The sequence below is a fragment of the Lagopus leucura genome, unplaced genomic scaffold (assembly GCF_019238085.1).
Source record: "Lagopus leucura isolate 7727_CA_CO unplaced genomic scaffold, USGS_WTPT01 Super-Scaffold_100002, whole genome shotgun sequence".
NCBI classification, from domain to species: domain Eukaryota; kingdom Metazoa; phylum Chordata; class Aves; order Galliformes; family Phasianidae; genus Lagopus; species Lagopus leucura.
In genome coordinates this window covers 7639770-7659337 of record NW_024962263.1, presented here as the reverse complement: position 1 = coordinate 7659337, position 19568 = coordinate 7639770, and the positions used below count along the sequence as shown (strand labels likewise).

Here is a 19568-nt window from a genome sequence, read left to right as displayed (position 1 = left end):
TATATGCTTGAACTGATGTTCCCAGCCATAAAAGCACTTTATCATATGTTAAACCTACTGGCAGATTTGCAGATGTCACTGTTGAGTGCACCAAGTTCATTGACTTGCACCCTGCCCTCTAAAATGGTAACTTCCCTGTGACTGTCCCCAAAAGTATGAAGTGTACCTGAAGTACAACTGTGATCCATCTTAAACTTGACTCTAAGATCCTCTCAGTGCTTAAAATTAAGCATTGTGCCAGGCTTGTTCATGTTTTACTGTTGACTGAGAATGTTTTTATAGTTATGTGTGCAGTATATGTAATCACGTTATGTTTTGGGGTGTTTTTTTTAAACACTTTGGACAAACTGTAATTTCAGGAAAAATACTTGTGGCAGTACTAAGCTTGCATGAAGCTAAAGAGGTCATTTAATAATAATAAGAAAAAATAATAATGAAAGCTTAGTTATGCCCTGCTGCGTTTAATGTAAGTTCTGGTGGCCTTAAATTTGCTGGTTAGACTTATTTCTTTATCTCATAATCATGTTCTTTTACTTATTCATGGAAACAGGCCCAGTGGGGTGATTTATGGCTGCTTTGCAATAGTTTCACTGAAATCAAAATTAAATAAGCATCAGATGTCAAATACAAGAATACTTTGAATATTTTAAAGCACTGGGAAGCTTAGCTTTAATCAGAATAAGATCCTCAGTTACAGCCTCTCTCTTTTGAAGAGCCTTCCATCTTTGAATGTCTACTGTTATTAATTGTCTGTAACCTTTTGGCTGTGTGTTTAAGATACAATATTAATTCATTAATACTGAAACACATTCTGAAGATGTTGATTTTGCTTTCGGGAGCTGAAGTTCAGGTTTAGGCTCTGAGATTTAGGTACATACGTTGAAAATCTTTGTATGCAGTGATTTGAAGAATTCTGCAATATTAAGTAAACACAAAAGGGGATGGAAATTGTGCCATTCATTGGACTGTAGGGATATGTAGTGGTTGCTGGCTAAATGCTTCACAGCATTCTGGTGGGGAAAAAAGCGAGTTTGGTGGTTTGCTTCAGTTCTTTAAGTACAAGCACAGAACTCTACTGGAAGGGAAAGAAAGAGAGTGGGTGTTATAATAACTTACAGGCTTTGAGACAGGCAGTTTTGAAAGCTGCTTAAACAAATCCATTGAGATCATTTTGTCAAGACAATGCCTACTTCACCAGCGAATGCTAGAGAAGAAAAACTCAGATCTTTATTATACCCCTCCTTTATTTGCTGCATGAGTTACTTCTCTAAATTGCTATCAACACCATCACGCTTGTGTTCTTTTGCTGTATTTCCTGTGCACAGAGCAAGGTTCAGTAAAAAATTATAGATGAACAAAGTCATGTTTAGAAATGTGGAATATTTTGAGCGCAGAAGTGATATTGAAGCAAAATAATTAAGAGAGTCCTGAGAGCAAAGCAGAACAAAGCAGAACCAGATAGCGCAAGAAAGAGATGCTCTGGTATCTGAAAAGTGATATGTTATGCATAATGGCATTGTTACCTCTCCTCTTAGACTGGGTGACCTGATCCTATTTGATGACATGAATAAGATGCATTTCAGACATCTGACTGAAGTGGCAGCACTTGGCAACAAAACCACTTCACCACCTAAAAAGAAGAATTGCTGTAGCAGCTTCACCACCAGGTGAAGGGCTTTGTGAGTGCACAGGGAGGCGAGCAGAGTGGAGTGGGAAAGAGTAAGAAAAGGAAATCCGCTTCCCCTCAACCCCCTTTCGCATCGGGTTGTTTTGCATTCCCTTTGTTGAGTTTCACCTTGTTGGTTTGTGACCCTGGCAAGGTATCAGCCTCCTGTGGCTCCCAAAGGCACAGGAAGGGTCAGCATTCTGGGACCCGTGCTTTGTGCCACTCCTTTTATCTCCTGTACAAATACTGATGCAGCTGACCTTTCTGCAGCCATCTCGCTGCAGGTTAACAAGTGCATAATGGAATGTCTTCAGCTTAAATGGGAAATACAAAAAGAAGGCTTACAAGGAGCAAAATGTTAAAAATAGGTGAAAATATGTTGTCAGGTGTTCCTTTTGTGTTTTTTTTTTTTTTTAATATGCTAGAAATTTGATTGCTAGCAAACATGAAGAGAGTATTTCCTTTAACAGTAAGTATTTCTAAGCTATCAAGGAGTAAAGTTCAGCACAGTGCTTGTATTATCATTAAGCTTTGCAAAGCCATTGTAAAGAAAGTATATTTAACAGGATTTTATGGACAGACATAATGAGGTAAAGATGAGACCCCATCTCTAGAATTGCAAAAGATGTAGAAATAAGAAACTAATTCTCATCATTTCCGTAGACTGGAATTTGACAGTGCTAGACAGAGCACAGTTATGAATTTATGAAGACTAAAATAAGTGAATATTACTATATGTAATGCATAACTTGCCTTTTCCTGTATTTTTTTTTGTTTCTTTTTTGAATAATTTTTATGAGTTTGCATGATTGAATGATACTTTTTTTTTTTTTTTAAAGTAAAGCAGTAAATAGATTATAGAAAATGCTGGTGTTATTTTCATAATGACTCATGTTTTTAATTGCTTAATTTTGTTTTTTAATACTGTTTTTAAGGCTTTTTCAAGCCACACCACATCGTTCAGCCATGCTGTTGGCTTCCAGTCTCCGTTGTGGTGCTTGTAAAGTGTGCTTTTTCCTCTGCACTGTAGCACTGAAGCCCAGGCATGATAGCTATTTAACAGCCTGAGGCATTGAGAAGCACATCATTTGATTGTTCAGTTATTTCATTATAAAACACCTTGGTATCTCTGCGTATGTCTGCTTGGATGCTTGCTGTCGGCGGCACTTTTGTCTTCCTAGTCATATGTAATCCACCCAGCTTTTCCCCAAGTGCTCAGACCAGCACCACCACCAGCAGTGTGATGATGGCTGTGGGGGCGTGAGTGTGACAGGATAAAAAGCTGCAGCGTGTGCATAAAAGGAACCAATTTACTTACAGTCAATTCATGCGGTCATGCTTCTAAGAGATCACCAAGCCATGGCTAAAAGCACCTTTTTATATAATTATCTTGATGCTTTCTCTCTGATTCATGTGAAATTGGTTTTGTTGTTATTGTAAAAACAGATGCAGTAGACTCTCACCAATTTTAAAGAAATTGCCACTAATAATATTAGTGTAAGACACACATTTAGTTGGGAAGTGGTGGAAAGTACAAAACATTGTGATGGAAGACAGCTGTGCTTTGAATTTGCTAAATCCAGACTAATACGCATAAGTTCTGGTGCTAAAGCAATAACTGCAAAGTTCATTTAGTGGTTAAATGAGCAGTCGGTGCAGAAATTTCTTCCTGTGTGCACAAGATGAGCATGAATTCCTCACAGCTGGAATTTCAGAGGTAGTATTTCTAGAGAGGGATTCTAGCACCTCTGTTCCATGATGGCACAATGTGACAAAGCCCTGTCTGACTCTTCGCGGTTAAATTTCCTCTGGTAGGGCTGGGAGAGCAGCAGGTCAGGTTCCACAGGACTTTCACATGTGCATTGCATTACTTATGATGTTTATTCATTAATCATTCTGTTTGCTGGGAAATCGTCTCAATAGCCATTTGCTCTACCTGAATGTATGTGTATGTTAAGTTGGCAATGAGTTGAAAACAAGATTTTGGGCTTCTCAAGCCCTGGCCTTAGCACACAGTCCAGTCGGGTTATGTTTTTGCACCAAGTAGTCATGTCATCTTCTTATCCTTCTTTTCTCACTGGTCACTTTCTTTTCTCATTCCTAGACAGGCTTTAGACATTGCCTGAATTTTCTTTAAATGGAGCTGGAATTTCATGCTGGATTCATCAGCACCAGTATCTCTTGTCAGATGCACAATGTGTGTTGGCTTTCCTCCCACCACGTATTGAAGCCAGCTGGTGTTTCTGCTAGAGGATACAGGATACTCTGTGCCACTGAAGGGGAGTTGTAGGGTGGATTGGTACTGGGAAATTTGAGTTTTCTTCATGAATCTGCTTGAGAAGTTAACTGAGAATCTGTCCACTTGTATGTAGTCACAAGGCTTTTCTTACCTAGGAGTGTACGTAAACCTCTGTACCTGAGTACCTCCGTGTGCAGGTAACCATGCTACATGCAGCTAGTACTGCTTCCCAAAGTGTGTGTGCAGCTGAATATTTCAGAGGTATCAGACTTCTTGTCACATCAGATCCTTACTTTGCATTGAACTCTGGCAATCAGACAAATATGTTTTTCAGCTAACAACCAGTTACAAAAGTTGGATAAAATGGATTTGCACCCATTTAATATTTAGCTTTTTCTGCAGTAGCTGCCAGTGATGCTAGCTAAGACAGTGGCTCTGATGAAGTGTTTGTATGCTGGGAAGTAGGTTAAACATAATCAACTGACAGATTGTTTATCTTAGCAGCATCATACTTAGAGGTATATTGTAATGCCAGGTAGCTAGTGAAAAATAAGTTCATAAAAATCAACTCTGAAATTGAGTCTAAGTGTATTTTTTGTTACAGGGAGGTTGGGCTCTTTAGAAGTACATCTACTAGCTACAAATCATTCTGCTGAATAATATTTCAAACTGTTTGCTCTTGGCTACATTCCTTACGCCCCTTGTGCATACCTGCTTAAGATCAGCAACAAGTGTAGCAAGTAATGAAATAATTCAAATTTAGTTTATTTTGTTTCATGATGCACAAACAGAAAATCATTGAAGTGTGACTGATTTTATTTATCTGCCGTAGTTGCTCATCTGAAATGCTATTGGAAGTTCAGTAACTGGAGGTCTGAAATACAGTATCTGACAGATGGTGTGGGTGGTTTGTGTCATTTCCATGATAAATCTACTTACAAATATAACCACGAGGAAGATGTCTGCAGTCCTTGAGTAGTGCGACATATAGACAGAAAAGGTGACAAATACAACATGAAAATGGATCTGTGTCTTGGTTCTTCATTTTCCTTCTGCAGTGGGTTCAATTTTTGAGCAAGTGCAGAAGAGAGATTTCTTTTTACTTCATCTGAAAAAGAATTGCTATGAATACGAAAATATTCTTTCAGTAGCCTTTCTTGTATATATATTTTTGAAGCCTATCCTATAGTGAATTACTTTTGTAATGTCTTGTAACATCAATAAACATTACACTTGCTAGATGAAAACAAAATGGACCTTTGGTAAGATACATTTACAATTACAGAAATATTGGAGGCAGGATATTTGGACAGTCCTGTTGCCCCAGGGCTTTCTCTGTGAACTGCTCTTACAGTTAAAGTTTAGAGATAATAAAATGGTATAAATAAAAATATAACTGCATTATTCCATTTTAATATTCTTTCTTACTCTCTTTGTGTTTTAACAGAAATCACAGATTCTGGTACTAGAGGAAACCAAGATACAATTAAGGGTGTGAAAAGAAAAAAAATTGTGACTGAAAACCATCTAAAAAAAATACCAAAATCACCTTTGAGAAACCCTACGGAAGCCAAGGTTAAACAAAATATAGACCCTTCACCTCTGAAAGTTCTTCAGGATGCCTCAGAACATGCCACAGCACAAGATCACTTACCTGTGCAAAATGGAAATCAGTGTACCAAACAAAATGGGGGAGTGCTTAGTAGCGAGATAAGCACTGAAACCAAATCTGAGATACCAATGCGGACAAAGCTTTCATCAACACATCAGTCCTTAGACTTGAATAAGAAGGCAGTGGAGGATTCTGATGTGAACCAGCTAAGCTTGCCAGAGAAGAAGTCTCTCTCCAAGTCCTTATCAAGTAAAACAAAGACTGACAGTAATGAATGTATTACTTTTGCTGATGGTAGTACATCATCCCCATGTACACGTACTGCTTTTGATGTCTTATTAAAAGCTATGGAGCCTGAACTGAACACCTTAGCACAAGAGTGTCCCCCTTATGGAATGCAGGTAGAGAAACTGAGACCAAATAAAACTGTAAGCACCTCTGCTAGTCTCGTGTCCAATACGGTGAGCATCCAGAATCAGTCCGCTTTGTCACAGAATGAGTTTGCTGCTGGACCTCGTTATTTCCCATGTACATTAAACAACATGCATGTAGCAACAGCAGCCAAGAGCGGACAAGCACAGGTCCAGACCATTTCTCCTTCGCAGGATCTTGTTACTAAAACCAGTCAACAAAATCACCAGGTTGTTGTGTGTCCAAGTTTCACTGGATCTGTGGTGCAACAGCAGAGCCAAGAAAACCCCAAGCTCCAGCAGATATACAGCATAGCAGTAACTTCGTCTGGCATTCACACTTCATCTTCCACAGTAACTCAGGTTTTTCCTCAAAACCAGTTAGTAACAAGTTCATCTTCACCTTTGTCAATTAACACATCTAGTTCAACACATTTGTCTATAGGTCCCGTGTATAATTCAGCCCAGATAGCATCAGTTGTAAACCATGGTGTAGAACAAATATGTAACCTCCTGAAAGACCAGAAGCCTAAAAAGCTAGGGAAGTATGTCTGTGAGTATTGCAATCGGGCCTGTGCCAAGCCCAGTGTTCTCCAAAAGCACATCCGATCCCATACTGGAGAACGACCTTATCCTTGTGTGACATGTGGATTTTCATTTAAAACCAAAAGCAATCTGTACAAGCACAAAAAATCTCATGCACATGCTATCAAGCTTGGACTTGTCCTACAACCAGAATCTGCTGGTCTCTTCTTATCCCATGACTCAGACAAAGCACTTAGCGTTAATTCAGACGTAGAAGAAAGTGGTGAAAGTGAAGATGAAGGTACTGCTGATGAAAGACAAGACGATCAGGAACTGGAACCTGCACAAATAGTAAAAGTCATTTCAAGTGCAGAAACGTTACAGAAAGAAAGCCCTATTCCACTAAGCAATCCAGACTGCATACCAGGTGATTCTTCATTACATGATACAGAACCACAAGTAAGGGCAGCTTTGCCAAAAGTAGTAGTTCACCCTGTAAGTGTTTCTCCATTAAGGGCTGACAGCCCCAAAGTAAAAGACCCAACACCTGAGCTTGCAGCAACACAGAGAAAAGGAGATTTTAAAGCAACAGATCTTCAGTCAAATTTAACACATACAGCATCACTCAAAGACAGTCACATAAAGCAACATCAGAAAACAGAAATGGGCTCATTAGAGGAGCAGCTGGGATCTGCAGTAGGAGCAGTGCATGCTCAGCTTCAGAGACAGCAGGCAACAGATTGTTCCCAAGACCAGCAAGGAAAATGTCTTTTGAGCCCTAGAAGTTTAGGTAGTACTGATTCTGGTTATTTCTCTCGTTCTGAAAGTGCTGATCAAACAATGAGCCCACCAGCTCCTTTCGTAAGAGGACTGCTGACCTCTGAGAAGGACTCAAATAAGAGTTTGCCTTCTGCGCCACGAACAAGTGGAGTGGTGGCATCAGTGGTGCAAACTGTTTGTGCTGAGAAAAATTTGATTCTTTCTGGCCAAATGCGACCTCCCATGGCAACAAAAACCCTCGAGGAGCGTATCTCAAAGTTGATTTCTGATAATGAAGCCGTTGTGGATGACAAACAGTTAGATAGCGTGAAACCAAGAAGAACGTCTCTTTCAAGAAGAGGAAGTATAGATTCACCGAAATCCTACATATTTAAGGATTCTTTCCAGTTTGATTTAAAGCCCATGGGAAGAAGAACTAGTTCAAGCTCTGATATACCAAAGTCTCCTTTCACACCCACTGAAAAATCGAAGCAAGTTTTTCTTCTCTCTGTACCATCTCTTGACTGTTTGCCTATTACACGGAGTAATTCCATGCCTACTACCAGTTATTCAGCAGTACCTCCAAATGTAATACCACCATCTCATCCACTTCGAGGAAGTCAGTCATTTGATGATAAAATTGGTTCTTTATACGATGATGTTTTTGTATCTGGACCTGCTGCTCCACTGAACCAGGGTGGACATCCTCGGACTCTTGTTAGACAGGCAGCAATAGAAGATTCTTCTACTGGTGAAAGCCAAGTTCTTGGACCAGCGCGATCTGTAGAAGAAGGTTATCTGGGATGTAATTTATCAAACGACTCTTTATTGCAGAGAAGCAAGTCCCTGGCGCAGGCACCAAGTTTAGAAAAAACAAAGAAGACCCCTCAGGTACGAGGAACAATGTTTGAGTGTGAAACCTGCAGAAACAGGTATAGAAAACTGGAAAATTTTGAAAACCACAAGAAATTTTACTGCTCAGAGTTGCACGGACCTAAAACGAAAGCTGCAATTCGAGAGCCTGAGCATAAAACTGTTCCTAATAGTACACAGCCTCAAATTCTGCACTACAGAGTCACTACTTCAACTGGTGTCTGGGAACAGACGCCCCAAATAAGGAAAAGAAGAAAAATGAAAAGTGTTGGAGATGATGATGACCCACAGCAGAATGACACAAGTATGCCATCAAAGAATGCTGAAAGCCAAAGTAAGCCAGCAAATTCTTCCAGTCTGTCAAAACACAGTGCAACAGTACTAGGTTCGCAACAACCAAGTAACCTTTTACTTCAGAGTTCACAGATTCAGCTTGTGGCTCAAGGCACAGATCTGACTGCCGAGACAAAGATGTCTCCCCTCGCTGAAAAGCAGACAAGTTCAGTTATGCAAGAAAAGGTGGAATTGAAAAGGCAAGGGACTGGCATTTCAGTAATACAGCACACCAATTCACTGAGCAGAAATAGCTCGTTCGAGAAATCTGAATCCTTTGAAAGAGTATCACCGGTTTCATTTCAAGAGCCCAACAAGGTTGCAAAACACCTCTCTTTGAACGCACTTGCAGTCCAAGAGGATAGACACTCGCATCTGACTACTTCCCAGCATCATCAGCCACTGTCATCGGAAGCAGGTAGAGGGGAAGTGCAGGGAAGCCAAATAGTTTCTAATGAGAGAAGCATCCCAGTGCAGCCATCGAGACTCGTTCGCCAGCATAACATCCAGGTTCCTGAAATACTGGTCACAGAAGAACCAGACAGGGACCAAGAAAACCAATGCAGCGATCAAGAAAAGACAGAAAGATTTAACTGGCCACAGCGCAGTGAAACACTGTCTAAATTGCCAACAGAAAAACTCCCACCAAAGAAGAAAAGAATTCGCTTGGCTGAAATGGAGCATTCATCTGCTGAATCCAGTGTTGACTCCACACTTTCGAGAAGTCTGAGTCGAGAAAGTAGTTTGTCTCATGCTTCCAGTTTTTCAGCTTCACTCGATAAAGATGAAATTTCAAAGGTGGACAATCCTTCCAAAACAGAGCTTGCTAATAAGTCAGCAGAATTCCTTATGATTCCTGCTGGCTCTCACATTCTGGGCGTGCCTGGCCCTCATTATAGGGAAATGAGGCGCGCTGCATCAGAGCAGATCAGCTGCACACAGCCCTCAATGGAGGTAGACTACAGGAGTAAGTCTTTTGATTGTGGAAACATATCTCCATCAAAACCTGCCTCACTCACAGAGACAGCTGCTCCAAAACTGTCATCTGGAAATGGGGTTACTGGACATGTGCCTCTGCTAGAAAGAAGGAGGGGGCCATTTGTAAGACAGATATCTTTAAATATTGCTCCAGAAAATCATCCAGTTAAATCAACTTCTTCTTTTCAGACAGCCCATGCTACTGATGTGCCATTTCACAGGCTGCAGACCTCCAGCAAATCCTTGGTGAAGTTTCCTTCAAGTACTCAGCATTCGCAAACACACTCAAGGCCTCACTCAGCAATTCAAAATTGCAATCCAGGTAATATGTCTTTGGTTCAGCAGCCTCTAGATCATGTTTTGAATAATCAAGGACAAACATCTTCAATGCATCAGCTTTCCCAGACCTCTACCAAAAAATCAGCCCAAGGGGGACAAGTGAATACGAACACACTGTCTTGTCATCCTGATGAGAAGAGAGATTGCTTTGCTCCAAAATATCAACTCCAAGTTAAAACATTACATATAAGTCATCCATACTCTTCAAAATTGCTGAAAAATAATCTATCAAGTCAGTCCGTCTCAAGTCACGTTGGGGTGGACCAGAACATGCCCTCTTTTGAGCTGCAGGCTAAACTATCCGACAGTATGTCTAACCCATACTCTGTGCCTCCTCTCAAACAGATTATCCCTAACAACTGCAGCAGTCAGTTACATCAGATGCCTCCTTTTGTAGTTCCTGTCCGTATTCACAGTAGCATGCCATCATATGGCTTTGCAACTGTTACACCCCTTCCTCACATTTTAGTGACTCAGGATCAGGTAAGCCAATCCGCTTGCAAAACAAATGCTGTGACATTGCCAACACTTGAAGGCAAAGCTCAGCTGCCAAAATCTCACAAAGATCATAAGAGGACTTTGCCAAATTCATTTGAATTTGAAAATCCGCTACCAGAAAGTGGAACCAGAAACTCACCTTTGTCAAGCTCTTTGAATATTATTCAGAAAGTGCCAGTGAGTGGACTCTTCCCTCAACAAGAAGCTACGGCTTCAAGTAAACGAATGCTTTCCCCGGCCAACAGTTTAGATATTGCCATGGAAAAACAGCAGAAACGTGTTAAAGATGAAAGTGGAGCTGCATGCATGACAGAAGCTGGGCCCCTGCATCCACTGAATGTTCGATCTAATGACCCTATTGGTAAGCAAAAGAAACCTGTTTTGGTGAGACAGGTTTGCACCACAGAACCTCTGGAAAATCACCTCTTAGATCCTGATGGTGTTGCACAGCATGAAAAAAGCAGCAAAGCCAGTACTTCAGACCTGCTGTTGCCTAACCGTCATTCATCTGAAACTGGTGTTTCAGAAACTCCGAAGGAATCTTCAGAATCAGAAGACCTTAAGTCTTCAGCATCACCGGTGTTTGTAGTTAGAAAACCATCTGAACCATCTCCAGTGAGTAGTCAGAGTTCTGCTGGAAAGGCAGTAAGCAGCAGTCAAGAAAGAAGGTCCCCAGGTAATAGTCATGAGAGTGAGCTAATTAATAGCCAGGGCCAAGCAAAGCTACTGACTACACTAGCTGTGATGAATGCAGGAGAAATGCAGAGGTTGTCATTTCCAAGCCTCAAGACCTCAACGAGTTTTACCTGGTGTTATCTCTTGAAGAGGAAACCACTACACCTGCTGCAAAATGATCAGAAGATTTCAGCCTATTCTACGTGGACCATTAGTCCCAGCAATCCCAATCCACTAGGTTTGTCAACAAAGGTAGCTCTTTCTCTCCTCAACTCAAAACAGAAAGTGGAAAAACCGCTGTACACCCAAGCAAGAACTACTCATCCCAGGTCGGATATACTGGTCTATTCAAGCAAGTGGAAGAACAGCTTAACCAAGGTACTTAATCTATGCCTGATGTATATTTATCATTTACAGAGGATTTGCTTTGGAAATCATGCTGCTTCGTAGTTTGGAGAATGCAATATGCCTGACATGTATAATATATGTGCTTATTTATTTCTGTTACGCTGGATCAAACCGCTAAAGAGATCCAAACTAATTCCATTAAGAAACCTCTTCATAAACATTTATCTCTTTTCATGGAAATTAGTTCCTGGATTTAAATCTGTATTTGAAGTATTTATTATGGCAGAAATGCGTTTGGCTATTTTTTAAGTACAAACGATATGACAGAAGTAGTTCTGGTATAAGTATTTTTTTAAACACTCACAACTTAAAACAGGTCAATTTCAGATCATAATTGCATATTTTGCCTTAAAAATCTGCTGGTATTTTCTGTTATAAGAGTGTGCTTAGAGTGAACAGGTGTCCATGGATACGTAGTAAAGATATTTTTCACCACTGCTGATCATTTAGTGTGGGAGGAACAGTGTACCACTTCCCTTTCTCCCACATAGGTTAGTTGACAGTGTGAAATAATGCCAAAAATAATGAAGTTTAAAACAGAATTGCAGCTTCCATTTAAATACTGACAACTTCTTAGATCAGTATGAATCCAAAAATGCTATTAAATCTTGTGCAATGGAATATATTCAGGGTGATGTTTGTGATGTACATAAAACACTATGTAATTCCAGAGTCAGATGCAGTTTATTTCATTAACCACCTTAGGGCTGCATAGATACCAGCAGGATTTCATTACTGGACCATATGGTGATTTGTGTTGAATTTGACTTTCCTGCATAATTGATATGCCTCTGTGAATTGGTAAATGCAACACTTGGCCCTGTAGTATGGCAGTGGGTGTCTGTGTCTAATGGATCAAGTGCCAGCCTGCAGTGGCTCACCGATGGAAGCCATAAAGCTCACTAAGGAGAGCCTTGGTCTACAGTGTGGTTTTGTGCTCTTCTTTCTCCTCTGTCATGCATTGGGTATGATTGTTTCTATGCTTCTCTTCTGAACCTGCAAAAATTGGAGGCCGTGGAGCAATGTTCATCCAGAATCACTCAAAGGCTGCCTATTTCATATAAACCATGTATAAACCATTTGGGAGGTAAGAGTAATTACAATTATTGCTTGCCCTAATCTTGCAGTCTGCTCTCAGAAAATCTTTCTGGGCTTCAGGCTGGGAATCAAGACCTATAGGGCATGTAGTCACTCTAGAGGAAGCATACCAAAGCCTTGGGAAAAGATGTGTAGTCCTGGTGATGTTGAGTGATGAAGACCAATGCTGTTAAAGATCACAGCAGGATGTTCCTGTGTTTGCTAAATGTTTTTGCTAAAATACAGAGTTGACAGTGGGGAAAAGAGCTGCAAGATGAGAAACTGTGTAAGAAGAAGAAATAGTTTCGGAATTACAGGAAGATTTGAGATGATATCCAGAAACCCTTGCAGCCCAAAGAGCATTAGAGTTAAATCTGGGACATCTTGATATCAGTGAGAGATTTCACTAACGTTCATTTTGGAGGTCAAAACTGTATTTTCTGTATAACATATTACAGATAAATAGACTGCTGACTTGGTGCTAGTGCTGTAAGTAACTCAAGTACTGGTTCCATATTAGCATGCCTCCTTTTACTTGAACTCATACTAACTTTTTCAGCCTGCTTCCTCATGTGTTCTATGAGATGTACTTAAATAGTGCTTAATTATTAAAAAGAATCGTGTCTAGTTGAGCATTTTGTTCTAAGGAAGGCAAGTCAAGTCTCTCTTTAGTTTTGTAATTGACTCATATTTGTTTTATTTTTAAAGAATGGCCTATTAGTAGAAATGCTCTGATTACAAAGCTGTTGTGTGCTTCATGAAGAATAAATCTTATCAACAAACAAATTCTGTTTAGAATATAAGTAATAGGTAACAATATTCTGAAAAATATTTTGACAGCACTCTTTTAAACACTTTAGGAGTTCTTAAATGCTGTAATAGGCAGCTGTCAGGTACATTTATACTGCTTCTTCCACAAAAGAACCATAGTTATCAATTTTTCTTCATTCTTTCTTGGTGACGTTTTGAATGAAGCGTGCTGGCGCAGGGAAGATGAAGAGTTTTGAAGCTCTGCTTGGGGCTGATTTATAGGTTTCCCTCAGGGTTGTTACATAGGAAGAGCGTACAGTGAGAAATGACCAATTAAAGTTTAAATGGCATCTTAGATTGTACGAGCAAGGTTTAGAAGGCAGGAAAAAAGAAATGAAAGGCTTGATAGGTACTGTGACCTAAGACCTCCAGAGTTTGCCTCATTTTATTTCAGTGACTCAGGCAGTAGCATTTCAGCCATTTTCAGGATGATGAGGATGCTGTCAGAAGACAGCTCTGTATTACTGATCTCCAGTTTGACCTGGTAATGGAATGGCTGGTGCCCTCAAGGAAGAGTCTAGTTAGTGTCATCTTAGAAGCTGTCCTGGATGAAAACAAAAAGTAACTTCCCCATCCTGTTCATGCCCATTAATTCTCTCAGTGGCTTTTCTAGTAGAGAACATCGACAGTCCTTTGGGAAGTTATTATTCCATTTTAAACGAAAATTGGAAAAGAAAACAAATTAACAAAGTAATTCTCTTGTTATCTCAAAAAAAAAAAAAAAAAAAGAAAGAAAGAAAGAAAGAAAGAAAAGGAAGAAAGAAAAATGTGATGGATTTCTTGCTTAAAAGCTTGGCAGGGCACCAAGATCCTTGGAGAACCACAGTTTGGGCTGCCAGTTTTCTGGGGTTTGTGACAATCGTTCAGAAGATGTTTTATCAGATGGCTTGCAATTTTAACCCTGACCAGACAGGCAGCTTCAAGTATTATCACAGTGCAGTTTATAAGTAATAGCAGAAAAGTGGTGCTGTTATCCCTCACCTCATCTCACACAGTCACAACTCTCCTTGGAGCAAAGTGTAGCATTCTGCTGGGGTGGCTGTGTCTGCAAATCTTACAAAGACAAAGCGACTTCATGAGCAACCCCTGGTTTTGCCCCCAGAACCTGGTTGTGTTTAATGAGAGCTCACGTTGCTGACCACTGCTAATCATAGCCAAGAAGGCAGTTCTTTAGCAGTGGGAAACAAAGAGACACGTGAGCAAAATGCGAACAAGGAGGAACCCCAGCACGTTGTTTGCTCTTCACAGTTCACTGCTCAGAGGCAATAGGTAAAGTTGCCACGTTCCAGTGGTTCGAAGAACAAAGCACAAAATGGTTCTGTGGAAGAAGTTTCTGGAATGAATGCAGCATGTTAAAATGTAACGTGGGGCTCACCTGTATGCAAAAGGCTTGTTTCATCTCCTTCTTTGTTTGTTTTTTTTTCCTCTTTTCTGAATGGTTTTGTTGCCTGAACTCATTGGTGTTGCATCAGGGGCTCTTTCTCTATTCTCTGCACTGATCTTGGCTTCCCTCTCTGAAATGAGTCAGTCAAGTTTGGAGTATGCCAACGTGAAGATCTCCCAGTGTAAATAGGCTGAAGAATGGACAGCTTCTACTGACTGCAGAGGTTTCCTTTCTTGGATAATGAGCCACAACAGTCCAGCTCACCGCTGGAAAGTAGTTAAATGCGGAAGATTTTTATGTGTGAACTAGTAAACGTTTAAAGATATTAAAAACATTTCTCTCTAGTGGCTTCGTGCCAGTGGGAAAAATGTTTAGTAAATACTATAATCTGAAATTTATAACTTCAATGATTCAGGCTCCAAGCATGCTTGGGTTTTTTTGTTGTTGTTATTTTTTTTTCCAAGTTATGTTTTAAAGTACCAGAAGTATCTATTGAACTTGGTCTCTGGGCAGCCCTAACAGCAGGTTTTTTCCAGCTTTATACCAGTAATTGGAGACTGTGGGGTGAAATTGGATCAAAACGAATAAAGTGGAAATGAATCATGGTCTTTGTCTCTATGGCAGGAGAGAGAAAACTGCTAGAAATGGAAGCTGTAAGCAATTGTGGAGAGGAGAGGAACATTTTACAACATGGCCATTTTTCTGCCCTTCCCACTGGCATGTGTGGGGAGTTCTTAGGTTTTAGGTGAGGTATGGTAAAGAATTTTCATGCAGGAAGCCCATGCAGCTTAGAAACTGATTGCACATAGAGATTTACAGGGGAGCCAAATCTTCTTCAGCGTGGAAATGTTCATAAAAATTAAGCAGTTTTCTTCATTACCTGTGAGCACCTCTCTAGATTTCTTTGGCAAACTCAGTGTTTCTATCGGAGCATTTCTGGAAAGGCAGTATTTTGCATGTTAAAGACATTGAAACAGCTGCTAAAAGTAGCATATAACCAGTAAATTAAAGTACATCAGTGGGAGGTAGATAGTAATTTGAACATGTTAGCTTGTCTTATCTCTGTACATAATTGTGTGTATTAAAAAAAAAAAAAAAAAAAAGTGGGTGGAGAGGAGGGGAAAATCCCAGAGGTATTTAGCCTGGTGTTAGCTTTTGCACTCTCTAAGTACTTTTGTGAATATATTATATATTATAGCAGCATTTCACCATAGTTTATATAATGACACGGACCCAATACATTTGGAATCTTTTTTCTTTTTTTCTTTTTTTATTATTGAAATTGAAATGTGGAAAAAATATTTAGTATTTATCCTTGATCAGTTACTTAATGATTGTGTTATTCCAGCTGCAGAGGATATGTATGTGGTATTGGATTTATTGCATATGTTCTGGTTTTTTTACACTACTCTTTTCCTTGTTAAATTACAAATGTCACCTGGTTACTCTTTGTTTGCAGTGGAAACAAAAGCAATTCATGTGCTAGATAGTGTTACAGGAACTATTACATAGTTGAGTTGCAACTGGTAGAGTAAGCTCATCTCCTGATATTTCCTATCCTATACATCACCACCCTCCACTTTGTATGAATACTGTTAAAACACGTAGGGTGAAATTTCTTTCTTCCTACAGTCAGGCCTGGTTGTCATTTATGCTTTGGTAGGGCTCCTCATATGCTTGAAAATCCAGCCCAAATCAATGTCAGAACCACATGAACGCATATGGCTTGGAGCTGTACATGCAAGCCTGTGCATATTCCCAGGTCTTTGAATCTGATAGGCAGTCACTTTTCCTCTGATTTGTGTTAATTCCTCATCAGCCATGGTCCACCTCAGAAGGGAAGACGGATGCTGAGATCTTGGGGTGGATGGTGAGCAGGGACCGGGTCCCAGAACAGCGTCACCCTTCAGTGCTCGTAATGCATCAGTCCTTTCAAGTCAGCCAGCAAAGCCATTCCTCTTGGCAAGAATTCTCAAGCTTGCAGCATTAGATTTTATAATGAGTAGAAAACATAAGGCCAGTCTTTTTTCTCCCATCATTTTATTCACTTATCAATATGAGCAAATGTGGTGAGTATGCCAACTATGTGGGTAGAACAGTTTATAAATACAGCAGTAATAATTGCTGGCTAATTGGATCTTTCCTTCATTGTTGCCCATTTTATAAATATCCTAGACTCTGGAAGGAATAGATGTTATTTGGCAATTTTAATTTTTTTTTTATATTTGAGGGGGAAAAAGTTCATTAGTAATTGAGAAACATGTTTTTGTTCTGCTAGACCACTGTTACACTTTCTCTTACAATTTGGCCTGGCAGTGAGGATTAGCCATGGAGTCCTGCTCTGGAAGGGTTCTGGTTGTCCATTATTACCTTGCCAAACAGAACAGACAGTACCTACACCACAACAGGAATATATTGTGAAAAATACTAGAAAGCATATGTTACTAGTTAGTACCTGCCATTATTTTTCCCTTTTCCTTCTTTGCTGGGCCACAAGAAATGAGTTTCTCAGTGATGGACTTCCTTCTCTATCCATGTCCCTCGTAGGCACTGGGAAGCTGGAGCTGGGAGGGTGCTACTGAGATGTCGTGGGACTTGAGCCTTGAAGAGAAAGCATCACTAATTGGCTGTGAGCTAATAAAGGTCACCTGTACCTTCCCAAAGGATGGAAGAGGCAACTGCTGTAGATTCAAAGCATTTCAGTTTTCTGGCTGAACTTCCATATAGATTTGCCACTCCATTAATAGTCAGCATTAGTAGAAGAGAAATTTAGTTAAAGATATTTTTTGATTCTCGTATCTTAAAATATGTTAAAATAATCAGTTATTATAATGGTGATTTGTGAAAGGAGTCATGCATTTATTCCTAATGCTTTACATATTTGAATGGTTATGAAAGATACTAATTTTAATGATAAACGTATGAATATCTCATTTTCTTTCAGCGAGCGTTAAATAGGAAAAAAATAACTGCATCTGAATTCAGCAATAAGGAAAGCTCCGAATCGAGCACTGAGCATGATAAAGAAAATTCCTTTATCAAAAGCGAACCAAGAAGGGTGAAAATCTTTGATGGAGGGCAAGTATTGTGCTTTATGTATTAGATATTGCTGGGAAGATATTTTATCTTGATTTTAGACCTTGCAGAGATGTTGCTTCCTGTTAGATTTATTTTAAACAACAGTTCCCATTCTGTGGTCTGTGAAAGTTGGTTTATGCTTCTGTGAAAAATGGAAATTCATCAGAAGCACGGAGCCATGAGAGTTGGGAGAGAGTAATGAAGTAGAGAACAATAGGCAGCGTGATTCATTTTTTTCCAAAGGGCAAACATTAATCAGCAGTGAAGGCAGCTAGATACTGCCATAGATGTAAATTCTTTTCCTGTATTTCTCTTCTGTGATAAATAATGTGTATTCTACAGTAAGCTAGTGTAATTGTAGCCAGAGAGGACACAGTCCAGGGCTCAGCAACAGACTGCAGTTCAGTTGCTATCTGGCAGTTTGCTGGGGTATATGCCGGCTGCAGAAGTCCTGATTTGAAAAGTGCCATGGAAATATTTACTGAGTCCTAGTCCATGCACTGCAATAGTTTTAAATCAGTTGCCTGATCTGAATAACAGTTGCTTTAGCTTTAGCCACATCGTTGTGCCGTGTACAGCGTCTTATAAAACAGGATTTATAGTAGAAGAATCTGCCAATAACACTTGTAAAAGCTTGGGCACAAATGGTGCATATTTTATTGTTCTAGTAATTGTTAACAGTCTGTAGGCTTTCCATTTGCAGGTTTATAGTTTGAGCCCAGTCCTGGCCAGCAGGTAGGCTATTGCCAGCCACTCTGGTAGAGCACTGCTATATGCCTCTGCACAGCCCCAAATGTTACAGGGAGCAAGTTGCAAAAGCTAAACATTTGGCATCCATGAGCAGAGAGATGAATGCTGGGATTGCATCAGGGACTTTTTCCATCAAGAGGCAGTCCCAGTAGGCTGAGCATGAAGCACATTAACAGAGCTTTTGAAAGACTTTCCCACTGTCTTAACTGTTGTTCCTTCTCTGTATCCATCATGAAGCCTCAAAGATGCTCCTTTAGAGCTCTCTGGTGGTCCTCAAACTTACTTCCAACAGCTGACTCTTTAAAGTATGATCCTGTGTTGTGAAGATGAAATTTGAAGTCTTGAAATGGTTAGTCTCCAATGGTACCTTTATTTTAAAAGATACACCATTGATTCTAAGCATGTTCATGACTGTAAGTTTAACAAATAAACGCACAAGTTGTTTTTATGTTTTTTATGCTTTTTTTAAATTTGATAGATCATGATTTCTAACTAGTTTTTTTTTTCCCCTACTACAATTGCCTTATTCTTATGGTGCTGCTACTAGGTACAAATCAAATGAAGACTATGTGTATGTCCGGGGGAGAGGAAGAGGGAAATATATCTGTGAAGAATGTGGAATACGTTGCAAGAAACCCAGTATGCTGAAGAAGCACATTCGCACACATACAGATGTCCGTCCTTACCACTGCAATTACTGCAACTTCTCTTTCAAAACTAAAGGTAGAGGCACTTCTCCGCATACATTTTTTCCCTCTTTTCCTTCTGTATTAAAGCACAGTTCTCAAATCTGGCTGCCATATGCTAAAGAAGTTACCTTGCTGCAGAGTTTGACTGTCTAATGTTTTCCAGTGTTTGCAGTCCTTTCTGTCTGCTTGTTCAGACAATCATGCATTTATATGAACAAACTGTGGCATCTCATCTAGGTTAGAAACTGAAATGGAAAAGGAAAATATAGGAATATGATGAAAGCTAGGTCTCATCCTAAGCAAAGATAGGAACACAGTTTTAAGTCCCCACTGATTATTTGGACATATGACATGGACATATTTTGTGCTGCTGTTAGCACTCAACAAATAACTGTATCAAAAATGGTTCTTAGACCCTGGAAGAATGGAGTTCATTTTTCTCCTTAATCTTGTAACCCAAAGAGG

General features: G+C 39.8%; 1 protein-coding gene across 2 annotated transcripts in view; it reads left to right on the top strand.

Annotated features, from left to right (window-relative positions):
• HIVEP1 (HIVEP zinc finger 1) overlaps positions 1-19568 on the top strand; it is a 110137-nt gene that overhangs the window by 74519 nt on the left and 16050 nt on the right. For both annotated transcript variants that reach the window (XM_042870049.1, XM_042870048.1), the window contains exons 4-6: positions 5353-11285; positions 17531-17664; positions 18962-19137. In XM_042870049.1, coding sequence (XP_042725983.1) covers positions 5353-11285; positions 17531-17664; positions 18962-19137 — 6243 coding nt within the window. The remainder of the gene's footprint in view (positions 1-5352; positions 11286-17530; positions 17665-18961; positions 19138-19568) is intronic.